Raw genomic sequence first — 22291 nt, forward strand, 5'->3', positions numbered from 1 at the left:
GAGGGGCGGGCCAGGGGAGGGAGCAGGGACTGCTTGCTCTGCCCCCACGGGGCCAGCAGAGGCGGGGAGGGGCCCAGCATAACCTCCTCTTTCCTTCCTTGCCTCGCTCTCCACACCCAGCTCTCCAGGGGAGGCCGTGCCAGGTTGAGAGTTCACCACTCTGCTCAGAACCATGCAATCCCAGGCTCTGCTGCCCATCCTGCTTCTCTGTGTTCTGCTGCTGCAGATCCAGGGAGGGCCCCATATCAAGAAGAAGCCGAGTAGGTGACGGACGAGGGGGGGGAGGTGGGGGCGGGGCGTGGAGAGAAGGAGAGGGCTGTGTCCAGTCCAAGCAGAACCTGGAATTGGAACGTGTATGCACATGCTAGTGTGACCTCTGCACTAGGAGGACTCTGGTTCTTCTCAGACCATGGCCCTCCAGCCCCGTGGCCCCTCTGGGAAGGGTGATGGGGTGGAGGGGGCGACAACATCTTTTTATTCTCCATCCCCCAAACCCAGAGACACACGGTATCTATAATAGTGAAAGATGCACCAGAGCTGCGAATCAGATCGGAAAACAAAACAGCTCTTCTTTGACTTGTGCATATGTGGGACCGGGAACCATCAGAGATGCTTCTGGGGTGGGGTGCAGAATGAAAGGACCTCCAAGGAGCAAATTTGGTCAAGTTAAAGTTATCGGCAGAGGAAGCAGGATGGTGGCAGTGAAAGGAACTATCCAAGGTGGTGTTTCCTGGGACGGGGGCAGGGATACTGCACCCAAGAGACAGGATGAGAGGAGAGAGAGGATGAAGAGGCACGTTCAGCTTGGTCTCTGGGGCCTGCAGATTCTGGCGAGTGGGGGAGGGATGGCAGGATGTGCCAGCCTGGGCTAAGTTGTCAGGGTTAGGGTGTAGATGCTCTGGGGGCGACTTGGCCAAAGTGGTGACTACACGGGGAGACGGGGGCCTGATTGCAGGAGCATGGACAGGGTCCGGGTAGCCTGGGCATCGAGGTCTGTTAGGGAAGAAGAGGAGGACTAGGATGTGGGGTCATAGAAATCACCAGAATTCGATGAAGGGAAAGGGTGCATTCTCTGATGAGTCCAAGACTCCCAGGAATGGGATTGCGTCCGGGGTCTTGGAGGACGCTCTAAGCTTCAGAGAGGGGTTCTCTAGGGACCTGGTTCACCGACCCTCCTCCTGCTCTGCTTCAGCCATGCAGCTGTCCCCAGAAATCAATCCGTGTGAGAAGAGACCCAAAGTATACCTGTGCAGGCACCCCTGCACACATCATCAAGAGTGTCAAGCAAATAATATATGCTGTTCGACCTTCTGCGGGAACGTGTGCATGAGCCTCCTGTGAGTCAGAGAGCAGACTGGGCTGGCACACTGCTCCCCCAGCCCTCTCTACCCAGAGACCATGCCTCCAGCTGAAGACAAGGACCTCACACCCGGGATCAAGGATGTCAACGGGAAGGCCAGGCTCCCCACTGTGTGAACAGCTTAGTCCTGTCAAATAAACCAGAACAAATGCCCAGGGACCTGCTTCGTTCACTCGCAGTGCTTGGTCCGAGCATCGGGCACAGACCCCAGAGGGCCCCGCCTGTCTGGATCCGGGTCCCTGATGTCTCTCCCCTTGTCACGTTTCTCTCCTCTTGCTCCCTCTGGCCTCCTGCCAGGCCCCTGCGGGCTCAGCCCACTTGGTGCTCTGCTCACTGAACCGGTTCTGCCAGGGGAGCAGCTGCATGTGTGTGGTGGCTCTGAGGGCTAAGAAGACCCTTCCTCCCCCAGGAGTCACAAGGGCCACGTTCAACAGGAGATGCTCAGAGGCTGGCTAGACCCTGGGGGGCCCAGAGTGAGAGCCCCCCCCCCCCGCCCCGGGAGGACCCTTCTTCCTCTGGTCCAGCCCCTCCCATTCTCCTCATGCTCCTTGAGAGATTCAGGTTACAGTGTCTTTACAATGAAGAAAATGAATCCCAAGGAAGTGAGGGCACCTGTCCAAGGCCAAGAGAGAGGGAGGTGGCATGGTGCGGCTGGAGGAGGGTGCTCCCCAGCTCCCTCTGTGTGCTCCCTTCTTCTGCATGGTTGTGAGCCCATCCACATGGGAGTGAGGGCCTGGGCTAGCCCTGACCACCCCCACTCCGTCATCCCCAAGAAGGTCCCTCTTGAAATGGGGCCTGGAATGGGACCCCAGGACCTGGGACTCTGGTGCCTTCCTGTAACTGAGTGCTCCCCACCGTCCTTTCCCCAGTCCTCTTCCTATGGTCTCATCCTTCCTTCCTTTCCTTCTTTCTTTCTTTCCTTCTTTCTTTCTTCCTCTCTATCTCTTCCTTCCTTCCTTTCTTTTTTCCTTCCTTCCTCCCCTCCCTCCTTCCCTCTCTCTCTATTCCTCTCTTGCTTTCTTCCTTTCTTTTTTTTATCTTTTGTCTTCTTAGGTCCCCACCTTTTATGGAGGTCCCCAGGCTAGGGGTCTAATCGGAGCTGTAGCTGCGGGCCTACGCCACAGCCACAGCAATGCCAGATCTGAGCCACGTCTGTGACCTACACCATAGTTCTGGCAACACCCGATCCTTAACCCACTGAGCAAGGCCAGGGATCGAACCCACAACCTCATGGTTCCTAGTCAGATTCGTTTCCACTGTGCTGCAAGGGAACTCCCCTTTATTTCTTTATTTCTGTTTTAGTCCAGAAGGATGCCACCGACTGGAGGAATAAATGGTTCTTTATTTTTTTCTTTCTTTCTTTCTTTCTTTTTCTTTTTTTTTTCCCTAGGGCTGCACCTGTGGCATATGGAAGTTCCCAGGCTAGGGGTTGAATTGGAGGTACAACTGCTGGCCTATGCCACAACCATAGCAACGCCAGATCCAAGCCACATCTGCAAACTACACCACAATTCACGGCAACACCCGATCCTGAACCCACTGATTGAGGTCAGGGATCGAACCCAAAACCTCATAGATACTACCTGGATTCTTAACCTGCTTACTCACAAGGGGAGCTCCCACGTCTAGATGTTCTATACTGCATGATTTAGTCTTGGGAGGGTTTTGCGTTTCCAGGAATTTATCCATTTCTTTTGGGTTACCCTACTTGTTGGCAGTCCCTTCTCTCTCTTTAGAATCAGGAATCGACGCCACACCTTCATTTCTGATGTTAGTGGTTTGAGTATCTCCCTTCTTTTCTTAGTCCATCTGGCTAAATGTTTGTTAATCTTGTGGATCTTTTCAAAGAACCAACTTTTGGTTTCATCGATTTTTCTCTATTATTTTTCTATTTTGTTTATCTCTGCTTAAACTTTTAATTTCTTTCTTTCTGCTAGCTTTGGATTTACTTTGCTCTTCTTTTTCTAGTTCAAGTTGTAAAGTTAGGTTGTTCATTTGAGATCTTTCCAGTGTTTTTTGTTTTTGTTTCTGTTTTTTGTCTTTTTGCCATTTCTTGGGCCGCTCCCACGGCATATGGAGGTTCCCAGGTTAGGGGTCCAATCGGAGCTGTAGCCGCTGGCCTACGCCAGAGCCACAGCAACACGGGATCCGAGCCGCGTCTGCAACCTACACCACAGCTCATAGCAATGCTGGATCCCCAACCCACTGAGCAAGGCCAGGGATCGAACCCGCAACCTCATGGTTCCTAGTCAGATTCATTAACCACTGAGCCACGACAGGAACTCCAGCCACGACGGGAACTCCCTTTCTAGTTTTTAAATGTAAGCCTTAAAGCTAACAATTTCCTTGTTAGCACTGCTTTTGCTGTCACATAAATTTCCATATGTTGTATTTTTGTTTTTATTTATCTCTAAGTATTTGCCTAGTTCCCTTTGGTCCACTGATTGTTTAAGAGTGTGTTGCTGAATGTCCATGGATTTGTGAGTTTTCCAGTTTTACTGCTGTTATTGGTTTCTGTTGTGGTTGGATAATATCTATCTCTTAAATCTATTGAGGAGTTCCCATCATGGCTCAACAGTAATAAATCCCAACTACTATACATGAGGATGTAGGCTTGATCCCGTGCCTTGCTCAGTGGGTTAAGGATCCAGGGTTGCCATAAGCTGTGGGGTAGGTCGCAGATGATTCTCGGATCCCCTGTTGCTGTGGCTATGGTGTAGACTGGCAGCGGCAGCTCTGATTTGACCCCTAGCCTGGGAACTTACATATTTTGCAAGTGTGGCCCTGAAAAGACTAAATAAATAAATAAATAAAATCTATTGAGACTTTATTTGCAGTTTAAACTATGGTCTTTAATGGAAAATGTCCTGTGTGCCCTTGAGACGAATGTCTGTGATGGTGTTGCTGGGTTGAGTGCTCTGTCTATGTCTGTTAGAGCTAGTTATTTTATTGTGTTGTGTTTAAGTCGTCTATTTTCTGAACTTATCTTTTTAAAAATAACTTCTTTATTATTTTATTTTTTAAATTAAAGTATAGTTGACTTACTATGTTGTGCCAATTTCTGCTACACAGCGTAGTGTATGACCCATTCATAAATATATATACATATTCTTTTTCTTGTGTCATCTTCCATCATGTTCTATCCCAAGAGTTTGGATATAGTTCTCTGTGCTATACAGTAGGATCTCATTGCTTATCTATACCAAATGTAATAGTTTGCATCTACGAACCCCAAACTCTCAGTCTACCTAGTCGTTTTATTATTGAGACTGGGGGGTGAACGTCTCCAATTTTATTGGAGAATTGTTTCTATTTCTCACATCGATTCTGATAGTTTTTGCGTCATGTATTTTGATGATTATCATTAGGTGCACAATGTTTATAACGGTTATATATTTTGCTGTATTGAACCATTTATTAATATAGAGTGTCCTTTGTCTCCTGCGACATTTTTTGATTTAAGCTCTTATTACAGCCACCCTGTTCTATTTTCATTACTATTTGAATGGAACACCTTTCCCCATCTTTTCACCTTCAATCTGTTTGGCTCTCAAGTGAATCTTTTGTAGACAGCAGATGGTTGGATCATGTGTTTTTATCTATTCTTCCAAACTCTATGTTTTGATTGGCGAGTGTAATCTGTTACATTTAAAGCAATTACCGAGGAGGAGGGATTTACTTCTGTCATTTTCCATTTGTTTTCTATGTGCCTTATAAAGATTTTTGGTCATATCTATTATCTCCCTATCTCCCTAACTATCTATCTATCTATCTATCTATCTATCTATCTATCTATCTAGATATACACAAAAATGTTAGCACGGGGTGCCACAATAAAAATTTTTAATTTCTTTGTCATTTTCACAGATTCCAAGATTTATGCACTAATCCTGGGATGTTCTTTTAATAGCGTGAAAGCAACAGATGGTATTTTAGAAAGAAATCTTTTTTTTTTCTATAGAGAGTATTTAAATGGGATGCAGTGATGAGGGGTCCCTTAAAGAGGTTAATGCCAAGGATGTGTTGGAAAGTGGGAAGAGACAAGAGAAGAAAATGTTCACACAGGGAGTTCCCATCATGGCTCAGTGGTTAACGAATCTGACTAGGAACCATGAGGTTGCGGGTTCGATCCCTGGCCTTGCTCAGTGGGTTGGGGATCCGGCGTTGCCGTGAGCTGTGGTGTAGGTCGCAGATGTGGCTTGGATCCTGAGTTGCTGTGGCTGTGATGTAAGCCAGTGGCTACAGCTCTGATTAGACCCCTGGCCTGGAAACGCCCATATGCCGCGGGAGTGGCCCTAGAAAAGGCAAAAAGACAAAAAAAAAAAAAAAAAAGAGGAAAGAAAGAAAGAAAATGTTCACACAATTCATAAATTTCACTTCCCTCCTGCTCGCATCTGCCCCATTCTAGCCAAGAAACTCTGGGAATACTGATGCAGAACCCTCCACAGTCAGCCTGGCCCCTGGCATTCCTCTTCCTGTTATGCTCCTCTGCTAGTATTGGAAGGGCAACTGGAGAGGGTATCTTGATGATGGGAAGTGGGTCCAAGGAGCATCATGGCTCCCAGTTCCAAGAGAAATGGGGGTTACACCATCTGGGATACATGGCTCTAGACTCACTCCTGTTTATATCCTGTACCTGGCACTTACTAGCTGTGTGGCTTTGGGCAAGTTGCTTAACTCCTCTGTGCTTCAGTTTCTGCATCTGTAAAATAGGAATTCTAATAGTACTAAACTCATAGCATCATTGAGAATATGACTTAATACATGTTAATTATCTGGCTCATAGTGAATTTGATATTAAACTGGGTGATGCTTGGGAGTGCCCGTCACGGCTCAGCAGTAACCACCCCAACTGGTAACCATGAGGACAAGGGTTAGATCCCCTGCCTCGCTCAGTGGATCAGGGATCCAGCTTTGCTGTGAGCTGTGGTATAGATCACAGATGTGGCTTGGATCCAGCACTGCTATGGCTATGGTGTAGGGCAGCAGCTGTAGCTCAAATTCAACTCCTAGCCTGGGAACTTCCATGTGCAGCAGATGGGGTCCTAAAAATCAAAAAAAGAAGAAGAAAAAAAAAAGGATGATGCTTGATACTTCATTGGGTAAATATCTAATCTGTTTTGGGGAGGTTCCCAGGTTAGGGATTGAATCAGAGCCATAGACACCAGCCTAAGCCACGGCCACAGCAATACCAAATCCGAGCTGTACGCTCGACCTCTGCGGCAGCTCAGGGCAACCCCAGATCCTTTAACCTACTGAGCGAGGTGAGGGATCGAACCTGCATCCTCATAACCCGCTGAGCTACAACGGGAACCCGCTGAGCTACAACGGGAACTCGCTTCATTTGTTTATTTAATAAATCTTACATGGCACAGCCTATATGCCAGGCATGGGCTGGCTCTACATATTTAACAAATAATCACTCAGGGAGCCCTCAGAACAACCCCGTGGGGCAAGTACTGTTATTATCTCCACTTGGCAAATGAGAAAACTGATGCACAGAGGGGATTAGCGACTTGCTCAAAGTAAGTGGGATCTAGGATTTGAATCCAGGTTGAATCCGTGTTTTAAATCTCCATGTTCTGTGGCCTTTCCAAGCTCTCTGGGTAGAGCTGTGTATTTTTTTTATTAACTCAAAACCCCCAAGACATTATGATAAGTAGCTTTAGGCTGATGCTAGCCATGGAAAAATTAATATGGAGACGGACAGGGCTTTACAAAAATGCCATCCCACAAACGCTGGAGAAAAATAAATAGGCAGACCCTCCTCTACCTCCAGGAAACGTGTGTGTTGCCGGGAGGGGAGGCCTCTGCAATTCTACGGGGTTCTGCTTCTACCTGCATTACATGAAGTGGAAAGGAAGAAAAAGTACTCCTTGAACAGGAATTCAGTGGCAATGTGCTGCATGTACCCAGCTGATGGGCAGAACTCCCAGATCTGCCACAACCAGAACCAAGATCACGTCGTGAGACTTTGACCTCTGTTCTGCTCATCACCTTCCCGCAGTGCAAGGGCTCTGTGGTTCCCAGAGACCAGGAAGAAGAACCATCCGTCAAACAAATACCGACACTTCCAACCTGAACATCTTCCGAGGTAGGTGGAGGTCGGAGGCTTGGGGTTGGAAACATGAGCCTGCAAATGCTTTCCCCGGTGGTTTGGGAAGATAATCTCTCTGTGGAAATCGTGCCCCAGGTCAAGCCGATACTATCCCTCGATAAAAGAAATGATTGTCCTTGTGGTTCAGATGGAGAAACGGAGCCAGAAAGATGACACGGATGGACACTATGTCCCTTCACACATGATGCCCCGGGGACGCTATTATGTGTTGCCTACAGGGTATTTCCACCAAGAATCATAACCTGAGTCTGATCATGAAGAAATTTCAGATAAACCCCAAGGGAGGAACGTCTCATGAAAAGAAAAGATTGGCTATCTCCTTCACAAAATTTCAGAGTCATAAAAGACAAGGACAGTATTGGGTGAATTTATAAACTAAGGTACTAATGGTAGATAGATGAATGTGTGTTTTATAAATGTAAAAGTTGATGACGTTGATAGTTATACTGGGATCTTGGGAGAGAATGTCCCTATTGTTAATACTTACTGAAGTATTATTCCTAAATAAGAATCATGATATATGACACTTCTCAAACAGCTCAGTATCATATATCATATCATGATATATGAGACTTCTCAAATAGCTCAGTATCATGATATGATATATGAGACTTCTCAAATACGCAGAGACAGAGAGAGGAAGGAATTAGGAGTAAATTCTTAAAACAGGTGGCTCTGAGCCAATGGTATGCAGCTGCTCTTGGTACTATTCTTACTCTTTTAACTTTGAAATTATTTACAAATAACAGATTTTAAAAAGCTAAAGGCAGCTCATCTCATGGTCTATATGCCTCAAATTTTATTTTCCTGTTTTCTATTTTAACATATGCCAAAAGGAGAACAAGCTGGAGAGTTTTGCAAGGTTTAAAATGTCTCCAGGTATCGTGCCCGCTTTTGAGCATTTGAGGGAATTTCAACCAATGTGGGTAGGTTATCTTCTGCTTGGTTAAAAAAGTTGAAGCAAAAATAAAGACTTTGGGGGACAGTTGGCTACTCGTAGGGAAAGAGACAATTACACCACGGTGACTGTGTCATGCACAGTATCCAGACTTTGTTTTGGCCTCTTCTGTCTTCCTGTTTGGCTTCAGGAGCCTGGTGCAGCAGGTAGGGAGTGAGAGGGAAGTGGGGAGAGGGCAGGGGATTTTTTTGGACAGTGCTTAACCTCTTCCTCTAGATCCCCAAATCTCACCACTGCTGAGCCGGCACTTATTTTGCATATCCTATGTTCCAGGTGTTGGCTCCACTCTGATTTTTCTCTCCTGCACATTGAGCCCCATCAATTGCTATGCGTTTCTTTTATGTGTCTTGTTGATGGTCTGACCCCCCTACTAGGATTCAGTTTATCAGGGCAGGGATTTTTACCAGTTTTGTTTATAACTGAATCCTCAGGATTTAGAATAATGCCTGGCTCATAGTAGTCACTTCATTTTTTTTTTTTTTTTCTTTTTTGGCCTCCTCTCAGTATATGGATTCCCAGGCCAGGGATCAGATCCGAGCCACAGTTGCAACCTACATTGCCGCTGTGGCAACGCCAGATCCTAAAAAGGAAAGTATGTATATATATAAAATCATATTATAAATTTAGGTGGTGGCTAGAAAAGTCAAGTTCTATACCCAAGCTCTCATACTGAAGCAGCGTAAGAAGTAGCTCTTCTGGAGTTCCCGTCGTGGCTCAGTGGTTAACGAATCCAACTAGGAACCGTGAGATCACGGGTTCAATCCCTGGCCTTGCTCAGTGGGTTAAGGATCCGGTGTTGCCATGAGCTGTGGTGTAGGTCGAAGACATGGTTCGGATCCCGTGTTGCTGTGGCTCTGGCGTAGGCCGGTGGCTACAGCTCTGATTAGACCCGTAGCCTGGGAACTTCCATATGCCGCGGGAGTGGCCCTAGAAATGGCAAAAAGACCCAAAAAAAAGTAGCTCTTTTGAATACATTTAAATGAGACAAAGGACAAGCCTTTCAACATATTACTAGTAACATTCCCTTTTTTTTTTTTTTTTTTTTTTATGGCTGTACCTGTGGCACACGGACATTCCATGTGTTGGTCTGATTCAGACCAGGGGTGGAATTGGAGCTGCAGCTGCCAGCCTCTACCACAGCCATGGCAACACAGGAACCTAACTGCATCTGTGACCACATGCATCTTGTGTAATGCTGGATCCTCAACCCACTGAACAAGGCCAGGGATGGAACCCATAGTCACAGAAACTATGCCAGGTTCTTAACCTGCTGAGCCACAATGGGAACTCCCTCGTTACAAATTTTCAAATAAAAAGTCATGATATATAACAACAAGCCTGATGATTTCTTTTTTATAAAGACAATTAGTGTTCATGTATCCGCACCTACAAAAGACAGGATAACATAACACATCTGCTGTAGGATTACTAGAAATACTTCATTGTCTACTTTGTACTTTTTATGTTTTAAGAATTTTGTGGAGTTCCCATCGTGGCTCAAAGGTTAATGAATCCGAGTAGGAATCATGAGGTTGCGGGTTCAATCCCTCACGTCAATCAGTGGGTTAAGGATCTGGCGTTGCTTTGAGCTGTGGTGTAGGTCACAGACGTGGCTCCGATCCAGCGTTGCTGTGGCTGTGGTGTAGGCTGGCGGCTACAACTCCGATTAGACCCCTAGCCTGGGAACCTCCATATGCCATGGGTGCAGCCCTAGAAAAGAGAAAAAGACAAAAAAAAAAAAAAGTATTTTGCATGGTGATGGGTGAAAACTAAAGTTTTGGTGGCGAGCACACTGTTGTGAATATGGAAGTAAAAATATAAGGTTGTACATGTGAAACTTATAAAATGCTGTAAACCAATGTTACCCCCCAAAAAAGAATAGTGAAAACAATTTTATAAACTGAATTTGAATTTTTAAATTTTTAAAAATTTTTTACTTTTTTTGCTTTTTAGGACCACCTCTGAGGCATATGGAAGTCCCCAGGCTAGGGGTCGAATCAGAGCTACAGCTACTGGCTTACGCCACAGCCACAGAAACACAGGATCTGAGCCACACCTGCGACCTACACCACAGCTCATGGCAATGCCAGATCGCCAACCCACTGAGTGAGGCCAGGGATCGTACCTATATCCTCATGGATACTAGTCAGATTCGTTTCCACTGAGCCACAATGGGAACTCCAATTTTTTTTATTATTATTTTAACTTAAAAGAATTAAAATTTGTTTTCTCTTTTGGGTTCACCACGGCATAAGGAGTTCCCAGATCCGAGCTGCAGTTTCAACCTACACCACCGCTTCGGCAATGCCGGATCCTTTAATCCACCGTGCTAAGCTGGGGATCAAACCTGCATCCTCAGCACTGCAGAGCTGCCGCCGATCCTGTCGTGCCACAGCAGGAACTCCTCAATTATTTTTTCATCAAGGGAAGGTAATACATTTAAAAAAAATAGTTTTCCTGCAAAGGGAAAACATGAAGCCTGAGATGGAGAGATACCTTTGAGCAAAGTCAATGTCCAGTTTTGGCGTGTGCCTGTTGTTGGGTAGGGGAGGGCAAGGACAAAGACAAAATATAAAGAAAAATAAAGTATAAAGAAATTCCATAAGAATTTCCTCTTGTTTTGTAACTCTCTTTATTTATGATTTTGATCTCTAGCAGCAATTGGGAAGGAAAAAAATCCTGGCAACACCTGTTCAGAAGTTTATGGTCAACGTCATGAAGCTCTGGACACCTCTACTCATGACATTGCTCTGTGTGGTGCTACTGTCTGCGCGGGGAGCAATAAAGGAAAAACATAGCAACAGGTGATGAGGCTGATTGGAGCCAAAAGGAATGATGGGGCTGTGCTTGTTTCTGGAAAAATGACGAGGTCTCCTACCTGGCACACCTGACCCAGGACCCACCTTCCCTGGATCACCTACTGAAGAATCAGATTCCTTTCTATACCTAGAGATCCAAGACATTCCCAGGCTGAAGTCCTTCAATGCGTCTCCTTCCTACCTTGAAAGTAGCCACGAGTATCTTGCTTTTAGATGCATTTCATCCCACATCGAGCTATCTTTGTGGGGTGGGGGCACCAGTCCAGAGCTGCCATATTTTCCCATTCTTCCAGGAGCTCTGTGTCAACCTGTATGCACTTGGATGGGTATCTAAGGCATTTCTTAATATATATCCTTAATTTAGTGGTAGGATTCTTTCAGAATGTGAAAAGATAGAAAAGAGACATGAGATGGTCCTTCCTGGGGCCACGTTGGGGGTCATATGATGACAGAATGAAATCAATGGAAGAGGCTAAGAAAATTAGGTGAGAGAGGTAAGAATTTGGAGAGAGGCTGAGGTGGTTTTTATGCTTGTTTATCTTTTTTTGTTTTGGGTTTTTTGTTTGTTTGTTTGTTTTTGCTTTTTTAGGGCATACCTGTGGCATATGGAAGTTCCCTGGCTAGGGATCTAATCGGAGCTGCAGCTGCCAGCCTACACCACAGCTCACAATAATGCCAGATCCTTAATGCACTGAGCGAGGCCAGGGATCGAACCCACATCTTCATGATGGATACTAGTCAGATTCTTAACCCGCTGAGCCACAATGGGAACTTTTTTTTTTTCATTTCTTTTCTTTCTTTCTTTCTTTTTTTTTTTTTTTTTTGGCTGAAATTTTAAAGGCAGGGTCAGGGGAAGTCCCATCGTGGCACAGCGAAAACGAATCCAACTAGGAACAATGAGGGCCTAAAAAGCAAAAAATAACAATAAATAAATAAATAAAGGCAGGGTCTGTAAGGAAGGGAAGAAAAAGAGAGAAAATCTATTCCTTCCTCTCTCTGGTCTAGCCTCCCAAGCTCTGAAATCCATGTGGTAATGAGGCTGGAGGATTTCTCTGCCTCTGATCTCTCCCACTGTGAAAATGTAAATTTTATAGGAAGGCACATGAATGCTGGGGATATAAGGAGTCCTATCTCTGGGATGCTCAAAGAGGACCCAGAAGCCTGCCACACATAGGGACTGGAGAGTAGAAAAGGCAAAGAGGTCAGTGAAGATGCAATGGGGTCAGTGAAAATGCAGCAAGGAGGCTTAGGAAGGGGATTTTTTTTTTTTTAGGGGTGCATCCATGGCATATGGAAGTTCCCAGGCCAGGGGTCGAATCAGAGCTGCGGCCGGCAGCCTATACCACAGCCACAGCAACACTGGATCCTTCACCCACTGAGCAAGGCCAGGGATCAAACCCGTGTCTTCATGGACACTAGTCAGGTTCATTGCAGCTGAGCCACAATGGGAACTCCCACAAAGGGGATTTTTCTTAGCAAGCAGATTAGATACCTTGGTGGGGACTTGGGGCTGGGTTTCTAGGAGGGGCTGCCAAACTTCTGAAGGGCTTCTTTTCCTCCACTTGTCCATGTGGCCCCTGTCAGCTTCTTACCATCTTGTCTCGATTTCAGGGAGAAATCGTTACTTCAGGAGTGCTGGGGACTGCCAAATGTCCATGAATGTGACAAGAGGTGTTCGAGAACCTTTAGATGTGTCGACATCAATCACACATGCTGCTGGACCTACTGTGGAAACATCTGCTGGAAGAACACTGTGAGTTTGGAGATGTGTGCTTGGGTGTATGTCTCCACTGATTCTCATCTTCTCAGATACTGTTGTCCCTACACAGAGGAGTGGGGTACCCCAAATCCTAGGCACAGAAAGAGCAAAAGACAGTGTCCCCTAACTCTGGAAGGTAATTATCTGGCAAATAGACCAAGATACCAGCTTGGGGGCACCTTGCTTCTTTCATTATATAATAACGCCTATGTTGTCTTCAGTGTATTTTGCAGCAGTGCGCTCTATTCCCATTTTTTCAGTCCAGATTTCTAGCCATTGCTTCCATAATCAGACTGTTCCATGAGCCCTTTGAGCTCATCCAGGCTCCACATCTCTGCCTTTCTCTGTTCAATGAACCAGTACCCGTCTAGTCAGAAGTGGACAAGTCCTGTTACGACAGGAAGTATTCCTGTTGTCTGATGAGAATGAGTAATATTGGGCTTGGGAAGGAATTCTCACATCTCAGAGGGCCCTAGCCTCTAAGCATCTAACTTTTTCTCTTATAGGTAATCACTGAAAGACAACTAAAACCTTAACTTCCCCCTGGGACACCAGTCTATTCTCATCGAGGGCTGGGCAGCAGTAAATCCTTGGGAAATAAACTCATTTGCCAACAGTGGTCTTTGGCTACTTTCCACTCCGTTCCACCACCCTTGAATGCCGATATGACACCCCCCAATATTTTTTCCATCTTATAGTGTATGTAAGTTTCCAACTCTTGCTTCCCCGTTTGATTACCTTAGAACTAGTAGGCAAACTCATGGGCTTCACAGACTAGAAGTTTATTTCTCAGAGTTCCCATCATCATTGCACAGTGGAAACAAATCCAATTAGGAACAATGAGGTTGCAGGTTCGATCCCTGGCCTTGCTCAGTGGGTTAAGGATCCAGCGTTGTCATGAGTTGTGGTGTAGGTCAAAGATGTGGTGTGGATCCAGCATTGCTGTGGCTGTGGTGTAGGCCAGCAGCTGCAGCTCCAATTTGACCCCTGGCCTGGGAACTTCCGTATGCCGCACACTGGGCCCCAAAAAGTGTGTGTGCGCACACACACAAATAATAATAATTTTAAAAATGAAAAAAAATTCTTTAATGTTTTAAATTGTCCAAAGAATTGACAAAGAAGGCCTTCTACTCAGTATATTCTAGATCAGTGTAAACTTGCTATAGCACCAAGCAAGGATGGTATGAGAAAGGTCACAGGTCAGTTCCCTTGTGAATATATATGTAAAATCTTGTAAAAATAGCACACTGAACCAAGCAGTATAAAAATAATAATATGCAATGATCAAATTAGATTACTGGAGAAACACAAGAATGGTTCAATGTTAGAAAATCTGAAATGTAATTCAATACAGGAACAGATTAAAGGAGAAAAATAATGCTATCAATTCAACATGTATAAAATATAACTAAAATCTCATGTAACAATAAAATTTTTCTTTTCATTTTCTGGAATGAAAGAGAATTTTCTATACCTGATAAAATATGTGAGAAACGTTAAAACAGACACTATCACACAACCTAAATATCCATGACAGATGAATGATTAAAGAAGAAGTGGTTCTATTTGCAACAGCCAAGACATTGGAAACAACCTAAATGTCCATCAACAAGAGGAGTGGATCAAGAAGATGTGGTACATACACACAATGGAATATTACTCAGCCATTAAAAGGAACGAAATACTGGCATTTTTAGCAACATGGATGGACCTAGAAATTATCATGCTAAGTGAAGTCAGCCAGACAATGAGACACCAACATCAAATGCCTTCACTGACATGTGGAACCTGAAAAAAGGACAGACTGAACTTCTTTGCAGAACAGATACTGACTCACAGACTTTGAAAAACATGGTTTCCAAAGGAGACAGTTTGTGGAGTGGGGGGATACACTGGGATGTGGGATGGAAATCCTATAAAATTGGATTGTGATGATCATTGTACAACTATAAATGTAATAAATTCATTGAGTAATTAAAAAAAGGTGTGGTACATATATATAAAATGGAATACTATTGAGTCTTTAAAAAGAATGAAATAATACCATTTGCAGCAACATGGAAGGACCTGGAGATTATCATACTAAGAAAGTTAAGTCAGACAAAGAAAGACAAACATCATATGATATCACTTATATGTGGAATTTAAAATATGGCACAAATGGGAGTTCTTGCTGTGGCTCAGTGGTAACGAACCTGACAAGTATCCATGAAGATACGGGTTCCCTCTGGCCCCGCTCTATGGGTTAAGGATCCGGCATTGCCACGAACTCTGGTATAGTGTGCAGATGTGGCTTGAAACTGACTTTGCTGTGGCTGTGGTGTAGGCCAGCAGCTGCAGCTCCAATTCAGCCTCTAACCTGGGAACGTCCATGTGCCACGGATAGAGCACTAAAAAGAAATATATATATATATATACAGCACAAATGAATCTATCTACAAAACAGAAACAGACTCACAGCCATGGAAAACAAACTTACTGTTACCAAAGGGGAAAGGTCGGGGAGGGATTGGGATTGGCAGATACAAACTACTATAGATAAAATAGATAAGCAACAAGGTCCTGCTGTACAGCACAGGAAAATATTTTAATATCCTATAATAAACCATAATGGAAAACAATGTGAAAAAGAATATATATACACACACACACACATAGTTTATATACACCAGAAATTAACACAACATTGTAAATCAACTTCAATTAAAAAAAAAGACACTATCTAAAAGCGGAAACTTAAGAAGCTTCCATTTAAAATCAGGGAGTTCCCGTCGTGGCTCAGTGGTTAACGGATCCAACTAGGAACCATGAGGTTGAGGGTTCAATCCCTGGCCTTGCTCAGTGGGTTAAGGATCCAGAGTTGCCGTGAGCTGTGGTGTAGGTTGCAGACTCGGCTTGGATCCCGCGTTGCTATGGCTCTGGCGTAGGCCGGCGGCGACAGCTCTGATTAGACCCCTAGCCTGGGAACCTCCAAATGCCGCGGGAGCGACCCAAGAAATGGCAAAAAGACAAAAATAATATTAATAAAATAAAATAAAATCAGGAATAAGACAAGAACATTATCACCATGCCTACGCAATCCCATGCGGAGGTCCTGGTCTGCTCAACCAAGCATTAACAATGGCACAAATTTCAAAAAGGGAAAATACAGCCGTCATTATTTGCAGATGATGTTAACCACATAGAGCACTGAAGACACCAAGAAATTATGATACACACGGGAGAGTTTAGCAAGGTACCAGCTACCAATCAGCATACAAAAGTCATTCATCTACACTAGCAACAAACAAAAACAAATGTAGAAAGTACCATACTATTTACAATTTTATACTAAAATTCACACCTCTAGGAATAACTATAACAGAGACATGCCAGAAATTCTCATGAAAAAAATTATGAAAATTTTGTGAAAGGAGGAGTCTTGTTGTGGCTCAGACAATGGACCTGACTTTGTCTCTATGAGGATGTGGGTTCGACCCCTGGCCTCACTTAGTGGGTTAAGGACCCGAAGTTGCTGCGAGCTGCAGCATAGGTCACAGATGCAGCTCGGATCCCGAGTTGCTGTGGCTGTGGTGCAGGCCAGCAGCTGCAGCTCCAATGCAGCCCCTAGCCTGGGAACTTCCATATACCATGAGTGCAGCCATAAAAAGAAAAAAAGGGGGGGGGATTGTGAAAGGATATTAACAAGATCTAGGTAGATGAGAGACATAACAAGGTCAAGATTAGGGGGATGGCGGGGTATGGATTTGAAAAGAACCTGGCCTTGGAGTGGGCGTGGTTGGGAGGTGATCGGATTTCCACCAAACTCTCCTGGCTGGAGCGCACAGTGACAGGCCAGTCCCAGCTCGCCTTCACTGTGCCTTCTCCTCCAAGCTGTGTTGGTCACAGCTCCGGCCAGGACTTACCCGCCCGTCTCACCGGCAGCATGAAACCTGCGCTGCTTCTCCAGCTTCTGCTGTTGACTCGATTAGCACCTCAGCTGGTGTCTGGGAGTCCCAAGCAACATTTTACCAGTAGGTGCTGGATTGGGCCCAGGGGAGGGAAGAAGCATCCAGAGACATGAGAGAATCTGAGGTCTGGGCACGTCTCATGAAAAAAATACAGTGTCACATTCAAGAGTCCAAGTTTCATTGTCCATAAGATCTAGGTTCGAAGCCCTGATCTTCTGCTTACTGGGTGATCTTGGGCAACGTGTCCGGACCTTGGATTTTATCTTCATGATGATTATAATGAGAGTGGGATGGTCGGGAGGAGAAACGGAGTTGAATCACACAGACAGAGAGTGCCTTACTGGACCACGGTAAATGCTCACTCGATGTCAAACTTGGTAAATGTTATCGGCTTCATTATCCAGCTTGTTCTTGCTGCCCCTTGTTCCTTCATGGATGCTTAGGCCAATTTTTCAAGCATGAAAAGAGAGGGAAATTAAATTGGGAGAACTTAAGCTGGAACCTACGTAATCTCTGCCTTGGAGGATGTAGGAGGAAAGGAAACAAAGTCTTGCATTTCATTTCACATGTTAAAAATGCAGGAGTTCCCGTCGTGGCGCAGTGGTTAACGAATCCGACTAGGAACCATGAGGTTGCGGGTTCGATCCCCGCCCTTGCTCAGTGGGTTAACGATCCGGCATTGCCATGAGCTGTGGTGTAGGTTGCAGACGCGGCTCGGATCCCATGTTGCTGTGGCTCTGGCATAGGCTGGCAGCTACAGCTCCGATTAGACCCCTAGCCTGGGAACCTCCATATGCCTCGGGTGTGGCCCTAAAAAGACAAAAAAAGAATACTGGCGGCTCAGAAGAGGACTATGTGTAGTAGCTCATGTGTCTAGGGAGGCAAGGGCTGGTTTAGGGGTTCTCAAAGATGGGGTACAGGTCTGTAAGACTGAGGAAGGCTAGCTGCAAGAGAGTGGGAATATCCAGGGTAGAGTTAATTGAGAAGCAAGGACTAAAATTTGAGGAGAGACACAAGAGATATAGAAGACTGGCCAGAACCATCATGAGATTGGAACCAGATACCCAGAAGAAGAGGCAAAATCGAGACGGCCAACTTCTCTAAGATCCTGGCCAGTGGGCTCCTTCCCCACACTGTTCCATGGAGCCCCAAGCTCGCCAAAGTGGTGATCAGTTCCAATTTCTTGCCCTGGTCCAATGAGCTGTGGGATGTCTAGGATGCCCAAGGTGAGTGCTGAGTGCTGGTCTCTGCCAGGAGCTCAGGCCTTGGCTTCTCACCCACCAGCTCCAGTGCCATTTGCTGTTATAATTATAGCCCCAACTTCATTCATCACATATTCCTTTCAGATCAGCACAATATCCTGCGAGTCCCTTATAATCGCAAATATCTGTGGGGCAATAAATCAACAAGGGCTTATAGAATGCGCCTCCTATGACATTTGCCCCAAAGAAAAGGTGAGTCAGAAGGTACGAAAATTAGGATCTGGCTGAGCCTGGATAAAGGGGTTAGTGGGGTTCATCCTTAGTTGCCTTAGAATTCGAGAACAGAGAGGAGGTGTTCCCATCATGGCTCAGTGGTAATGAACCCGACTAGTAGCCATGAGAACGGGAGTTCCATCTCTGGCCTCCATCAGTGGGTTAAGGATCCATTGTTGCCATGAGCTGTGGTGTAGGTCACAGGCGAGTCTCAGATCCCATGTTGCTATGACTGTGTTGTAGGCCAGCAGCTACAGCTCCAATTCAACCCCTAGCCTGGGAACCTCCATATGCTGAGAGTGTGGCTCTAAAAAGACAAAAAAAAAAAAAGAAAGAAAGAAAGAAAGAAAGAAAGAAAGAAAGAAAGAAAGAAAGAAAGAAAGAAAGAAAGAAAGAAAGAAAGAAAGAAAGAAAGAAAAAGAAAGAAAGAAAAGAAAAGAAAGAAAGAATGGAGAGAAAATTGTGAGCTGGAGTCTTGGGGCGGGATCCCCTCAGATGCACTCTCAGCTTTGACCTGACTACCTGGTGGATGAGGGTAATGGGATGTCAACAAGAAATCTGATGCTTCTCTATCAGTGCAAAGTGGGGGATCTGGTGCTCTGGCCTCCTAAGGCCTCCTAGAGACCTAAGAAGAAGGAACAGCTGATCTTTGCATCCCATTCTGAAATACCCATCCTTCTCCCCATGAAAGAAGCCACCCCCACCCCCGCCAAACTCATTTGCGGTTTGGGGTCTAGCATTCCAATCCCAATAACTTTACTGTGCTGTGTGGTTTCATCCTTTCCAAAAATCAGCCCTTTTGCTCATTCTTCCTGAACGCAAATAGCACGTGGTAAATCAAACTCTAGGATAAACTACATTGTTAGCAAGAGACTGTATGACTTGCTGGAGACCCAGAGCAAATGGGCCACACATCCCTCCCTAGCTCACCACACACACCATTCACTCCCTTGAACTGGACCCAGCTAGGGTCTCTGGGGACCTGGCATCTCATCTGCAAAAAGATGATGAATAACCAGTGGGTGCAGGATTCTGCCAAACTCTGTCTTCTGAGGGTGGGGGCGTGTCCACAGCAGACAGAAGTTCCTGGGCCAGGGATTGAACCCGAGCCACAACAGTGACAATGCCAGGGAACTCTCAAACTAGTCCCCAGGGAACTCTCAAACTCTCTTTTTCATCAAATATCCAAGCGCTGGTTTTCCCCGCTGAGAAGTCAGAGGAAGGCAGCAATGAAAGGCAAAGCCCTACTCCACATCTTTGTGACCACATGAGGGCCATCCGTCCTCTGGCAGTTCCTTGGGCTTCTGAATGTCACTCCAGCCTGTTTGTTCAAGCCCTTCTCTTTCCTGTTCTGTGTTCCAGGGTATATCCTGGAACCTCCACCCTGCAAATCGGTTCCTGAAAACTGTACTCATTTCTGCACATTGCAGGAAGATTGCCATGAAGGATTTCAGTGCTGTTCTGCCTTCTGTGGCATAATCTGTACATTGAACAAAAAGGGTAGACAATGAAAGGTAAGGGGCTTCTCATGTCCAACCCCAACCTTAGAGCTGCTGGTGGGACAGGGCAGGGTCTGTGGATGGAGGGGCTAATTGGTGTGTTCAGAGAGGCAGATACAGAGCTGCAGCGGCCGGCCTACACCGCAGGCACAGCAACACCAGATCCGAGCCGCATATTCTATCTATGCTGCAGCTTGTGGCGTTACCGGATCCTTAACCCACTGAGCGAGGCCAGGGATGGAACCTGCATCCTCCCGGACACTATGTCAGGTTCTTAACTCTCTGAGCCACAACGGGAACTCCCATGAGCCAGGTTTTTTGAGATGCCATGGGTAATCTATTTTAGTTTCACTATTGTTGTTCTAGTCTTAAATATGAGGAAGCTGATGCCTGGAGAGAGGTCCCCATTGTGGCACAGCAGAAATAAATCCAACTAGTATCCATGAGGATGAGGGTTCAATTCCTGGCCTTGCTCGGTGGGCCGGGGATCCAGCGTTGCTGTGAGCTGTGGTGTAGGTGGCAGATGCGGCTTGGATCCTGCGCTTCTATGACTGTGGTGTAGGCCGGCAGCTATAGCTCCGATTCGACCCCGAGCCTGGGAACCTCCATATGCCAAGGTTGCAGCCCTGGAAAGACAACAACAACAACAAAAAATTACCTGCCCAGGTCCCACACGCGCCATCAGTCAATGCATCAGCCTTGTCACCTAATCCAGGGCCCTGGCAGCATTAACTGGAAAGTCTGTTCAATCCACGTGTCTCCGTGTCTGCTCCCCGCGATCCTGCAGCCTGTCCTCTGCAGAACGCTTCCCCTCAACTGACCATGACTGCTCTGGAGACCCTGGTGTTGGCTGGGAAGATCAGGTGGGGTAGGAGAGGACAGTGCCCCGAGGACCTGAAAAACACTGCTCATTTGATTCCCAGAAAGGGCAGCGTTGAGCTGTGTACTTCCCTTTGGTCTTTACAAATTAGTTTTTGTAAAGATTCATTTACATTTGCTTTTGAAAACCTCGAATAGGCTGGAGAAAACAAGCAAAAAAGAAGCTTGGAAGTATCCCATTCACGAGGCAGACTAGGGCAGAGTAAGGGCTATCGGTCCTGGGCTGCTCTGGGACTCAGTCCAGCCCTGCCCTCGATGACCTGCTCCTGCTGGGCATCTCCAAGTCCTCAGGGCTCCATTCTCTTTGTCTGTAAAGTGAGCTGAATAACACCTGCCTCCAGGGGTCTCACGAGGCAAGATAAGACCGCACAGGTAAAGTACACACCACAGCGCCTGCCGGAGTCTACGGGAACTGTCACCATTACTCTTCATGTCTTCCCAATGCTTTCTTTACCCAAAATTCTTGTTTTGTAAAGGAATCAAAGTTTGCCTTCCACCTTAAATGCTGTGTTTTTAAAAAATGTCTCTAGGTTCCATACACATTAGCTGCCAATGAAGATGAGCATCGTGTCTCTGATCTTTGAAATATCGTCGGCCACGGAACAAGGCAGAGCTGTGGAAAGAGCCCCATCCCTGAAAGATCATGTGATTAAATCACATGATGAAAATCAGCTAATTTAACAATGATCTACTAAACCTCCAGCTACTGTAGAAGATGCTGCTTCCCTCTGCAAGGCCCAGGTACATGTTACCCACTTGGAAAGGTGTGGTCACCCAGTCCCATGATTCTACGTCCCCCGCATCGCATCCCCTCCAGGTGAACGTTTCCCAAGATGAATGCATCACAATTCCACGTCCTCCTCCTCTCATCTGCGACACCCTTCTAACCGGGCTGATCCCTGGTAATCCCTGGCCCAGAGCTGGAAACATAATTCAGGAAGCTCTGCAGTCGCCTTTATCACCACGAATTGTCCAGAGGTGGTTCCAGAGGAGCCAGGCCTCTCGCCTTAATGTTGGCCCATTCAAACTGCAGCTGTCACCGTTTGAATCATCTGACCTTGATCTGTCCATTACCAGAGCACTGGTCACAGGAGTCTATTTAAATGTAAATTTATATTAATTACAATTCTACAAAATAAAATATGCCATCAGCTCCTCAGTCTCACTAGTCACTTTTCAGGTATTTGACAACATCAAGTGCCTTGTGGCTAACACATGAAATGTTGCAGGACATTCCGTCACTGCAGAAAGTCCTATCAGAAAGCACTGCTTTGAGTTTATAACACTGGTATTGATATTATAATGGCTAAGTAAAGATCATGATATCAGAGAATATTACAAGGGGTGAATATTATTGAAACAAATTTTTTGGAGTTCCCGTCATGGCACAATGGAAACAAAACTGACTAGTATCCATGAGGACACAGGTTCAATCCCGGGCCTCGCCCAGTGGGTGAAGGATCTGGCATTGCCA

The 22291-nt window shown here is 45.8% G+C and overlaps 3 protein-coding genes across 11 annotated transcripts; all 3 read left to right on the forward strand.

Annotated features, from left to right (window-relative positions):
- On the forward strand, positions 86 to 1519 carry LOC100621271 (WAP four-disulfide core domain protein 10A). Its single transcript, XM_003360020.3, has 2 exons — positions 86 to 260; positions 1193 to 1519. The coding sequence occupies exons 1-2, from the start codon at positions 173 to 175 to the stop codon at positions 1339 to 1341; spliced, it is 237 nt and encodes a 78-aa protein (XP_003360068.2). The 5' UTR covers positions 86 to 172; the 3' UTR covers positions 1342 to 1519.
- Positions 7132 to 14701, forward strand: WFDC11 (WAP four-disulfide core domain 11). 8 transcript variants are annotated; one of them, XR_002340048.1, is made up of 7 exons: positions 7133 to 7454; positions 7606 to 7858; positions 10692 to 10866; positions 11092 to 11240; positions 12867 to 13008; positions 13521 to 13717; positions 14475 to 14701. XR_002340048.1 is itself a non-coding variant. In XM_021077983.1 (6 exons), the coding sequence occupies exons 3-6, from the start codon at positions 10741 to 10743 to the stop codon at positions 13548 to 13550; spliced, it is 444 nt and encodes a 147-aa protein (XP_020933642.1). In that variant the 5' UTR covers positions 7132 to 7454; positions 7606 to 7858; positions 10692 to 10740; the 3' UTR covers positions 13551 to 13915. The 8 variants fall into 8 exon arrangements, 7 of the variants coding, with proteins under 7 accessions (XP_020933642.1, XP_020933644.1, XP_020933645.1 ...); XM_021077983.1 differs by lacking the exon at positions 14475 to 14701 and having other exon boundaries at positions 7132 to 7454; positions 11095 to 11240; positions 13521 to 13915; XM_021077981.1 differs by lacking the exon at positions 14475 to 14701 and having other exon boundaries at positions 13521 to 13914.
- On the forward strand, positions 16656 to 21966 carry WFDC13 (WAP four-disulfide core domain 13). 2 transcript variants are annotated; one of them, XM_005672984.2, is made up of 3 exons: positions 16657 to 17027; positions 19802 to 19953; positions 21348 to 21966. In XM_005672984.2, the coding sequence occupies exons 1-2, from the start codon at positions 16745 to 16747 to the stop codon at positions 19948 to 19950; spliced, it is 432 nt and encodes a 143-aa protein (XP_005673041.2). In that variant the 5' UTR covers positions 16657 to 16744; the 3' UTR covers positions 19951 to 19953; positions 21348 to 21966. The 2 variants fall into 2 exon arrangements, with proteins under 2 accessions (XP_020933808.1, XP_005673041.2); XM_021078149.1 differs by lacking the exon at positions 19802 to 19953 and having other exon boundaries at positions 16656 to 17027.

The sequence above is a fragment of the Sus scrofa genome, chromosome 17 (assembly GCF_000003025.6).
Source record: "Sus scrofa isolate TJ Tabasco breed Duroc chromosome 17, Sscrofa11.1, whole genome shotgun sequence".
Lineage (NCBI taxonomy): Eukaryota > Metazoa > Chordata > Mammalia > Artiodactyla > Suidae > Sus > Sus scrofa.

Coding starts and splice junctions, on each gene's coding strand:
- WFDC11 (XM_021077981.1), top strand. CDS start 10,741: ATGCCGGATCCTTTAATCCACCGTGCTAAGCTGGGGATCAAACCTGCA. Junction 10,867..11,091: donor TATTTTTTCATCAAGGGAAG/GTAATACATTTA, acceptor TTTGATCTCTAG/CAGCAATTGGGAAGGAAAAA. Junction 13,009..13,520: donor ACATCTGCTGGAAGAACACT/GTGAGTTTGGAG, acceptor TTTCTCTTATAG/GTAATCACTGAAAGACAACT.
- WFDC13 (XM_005672984.2), top strand. CDS start 16,745: ATGGCGGGGTATGGATTTGAAAAGAACCTGGCCTTGGAGTGGGCGTGG. Junction 17,028..19,801: donor TCCCAAGCAACATTTTACCA/GTAGGTGCTGGA, acceptor TCTGTGTTCCAG/GGTATATCCTGGAACCTCCA.
- LOC100621271 (XM_003360020.3), top strand. CDS start 173: ATGCAATCCCAGGCTCTGCTGCCCATCCTGCTTCTCTGTGTTCTGCTG. Junction 261..1,192: donor CCATATCAAGAAGAAGCCGA/GTAGGTGACGGA, acceptor GCTCTGCTTCAG/CCATGCAGCTGTCCCCAGAA.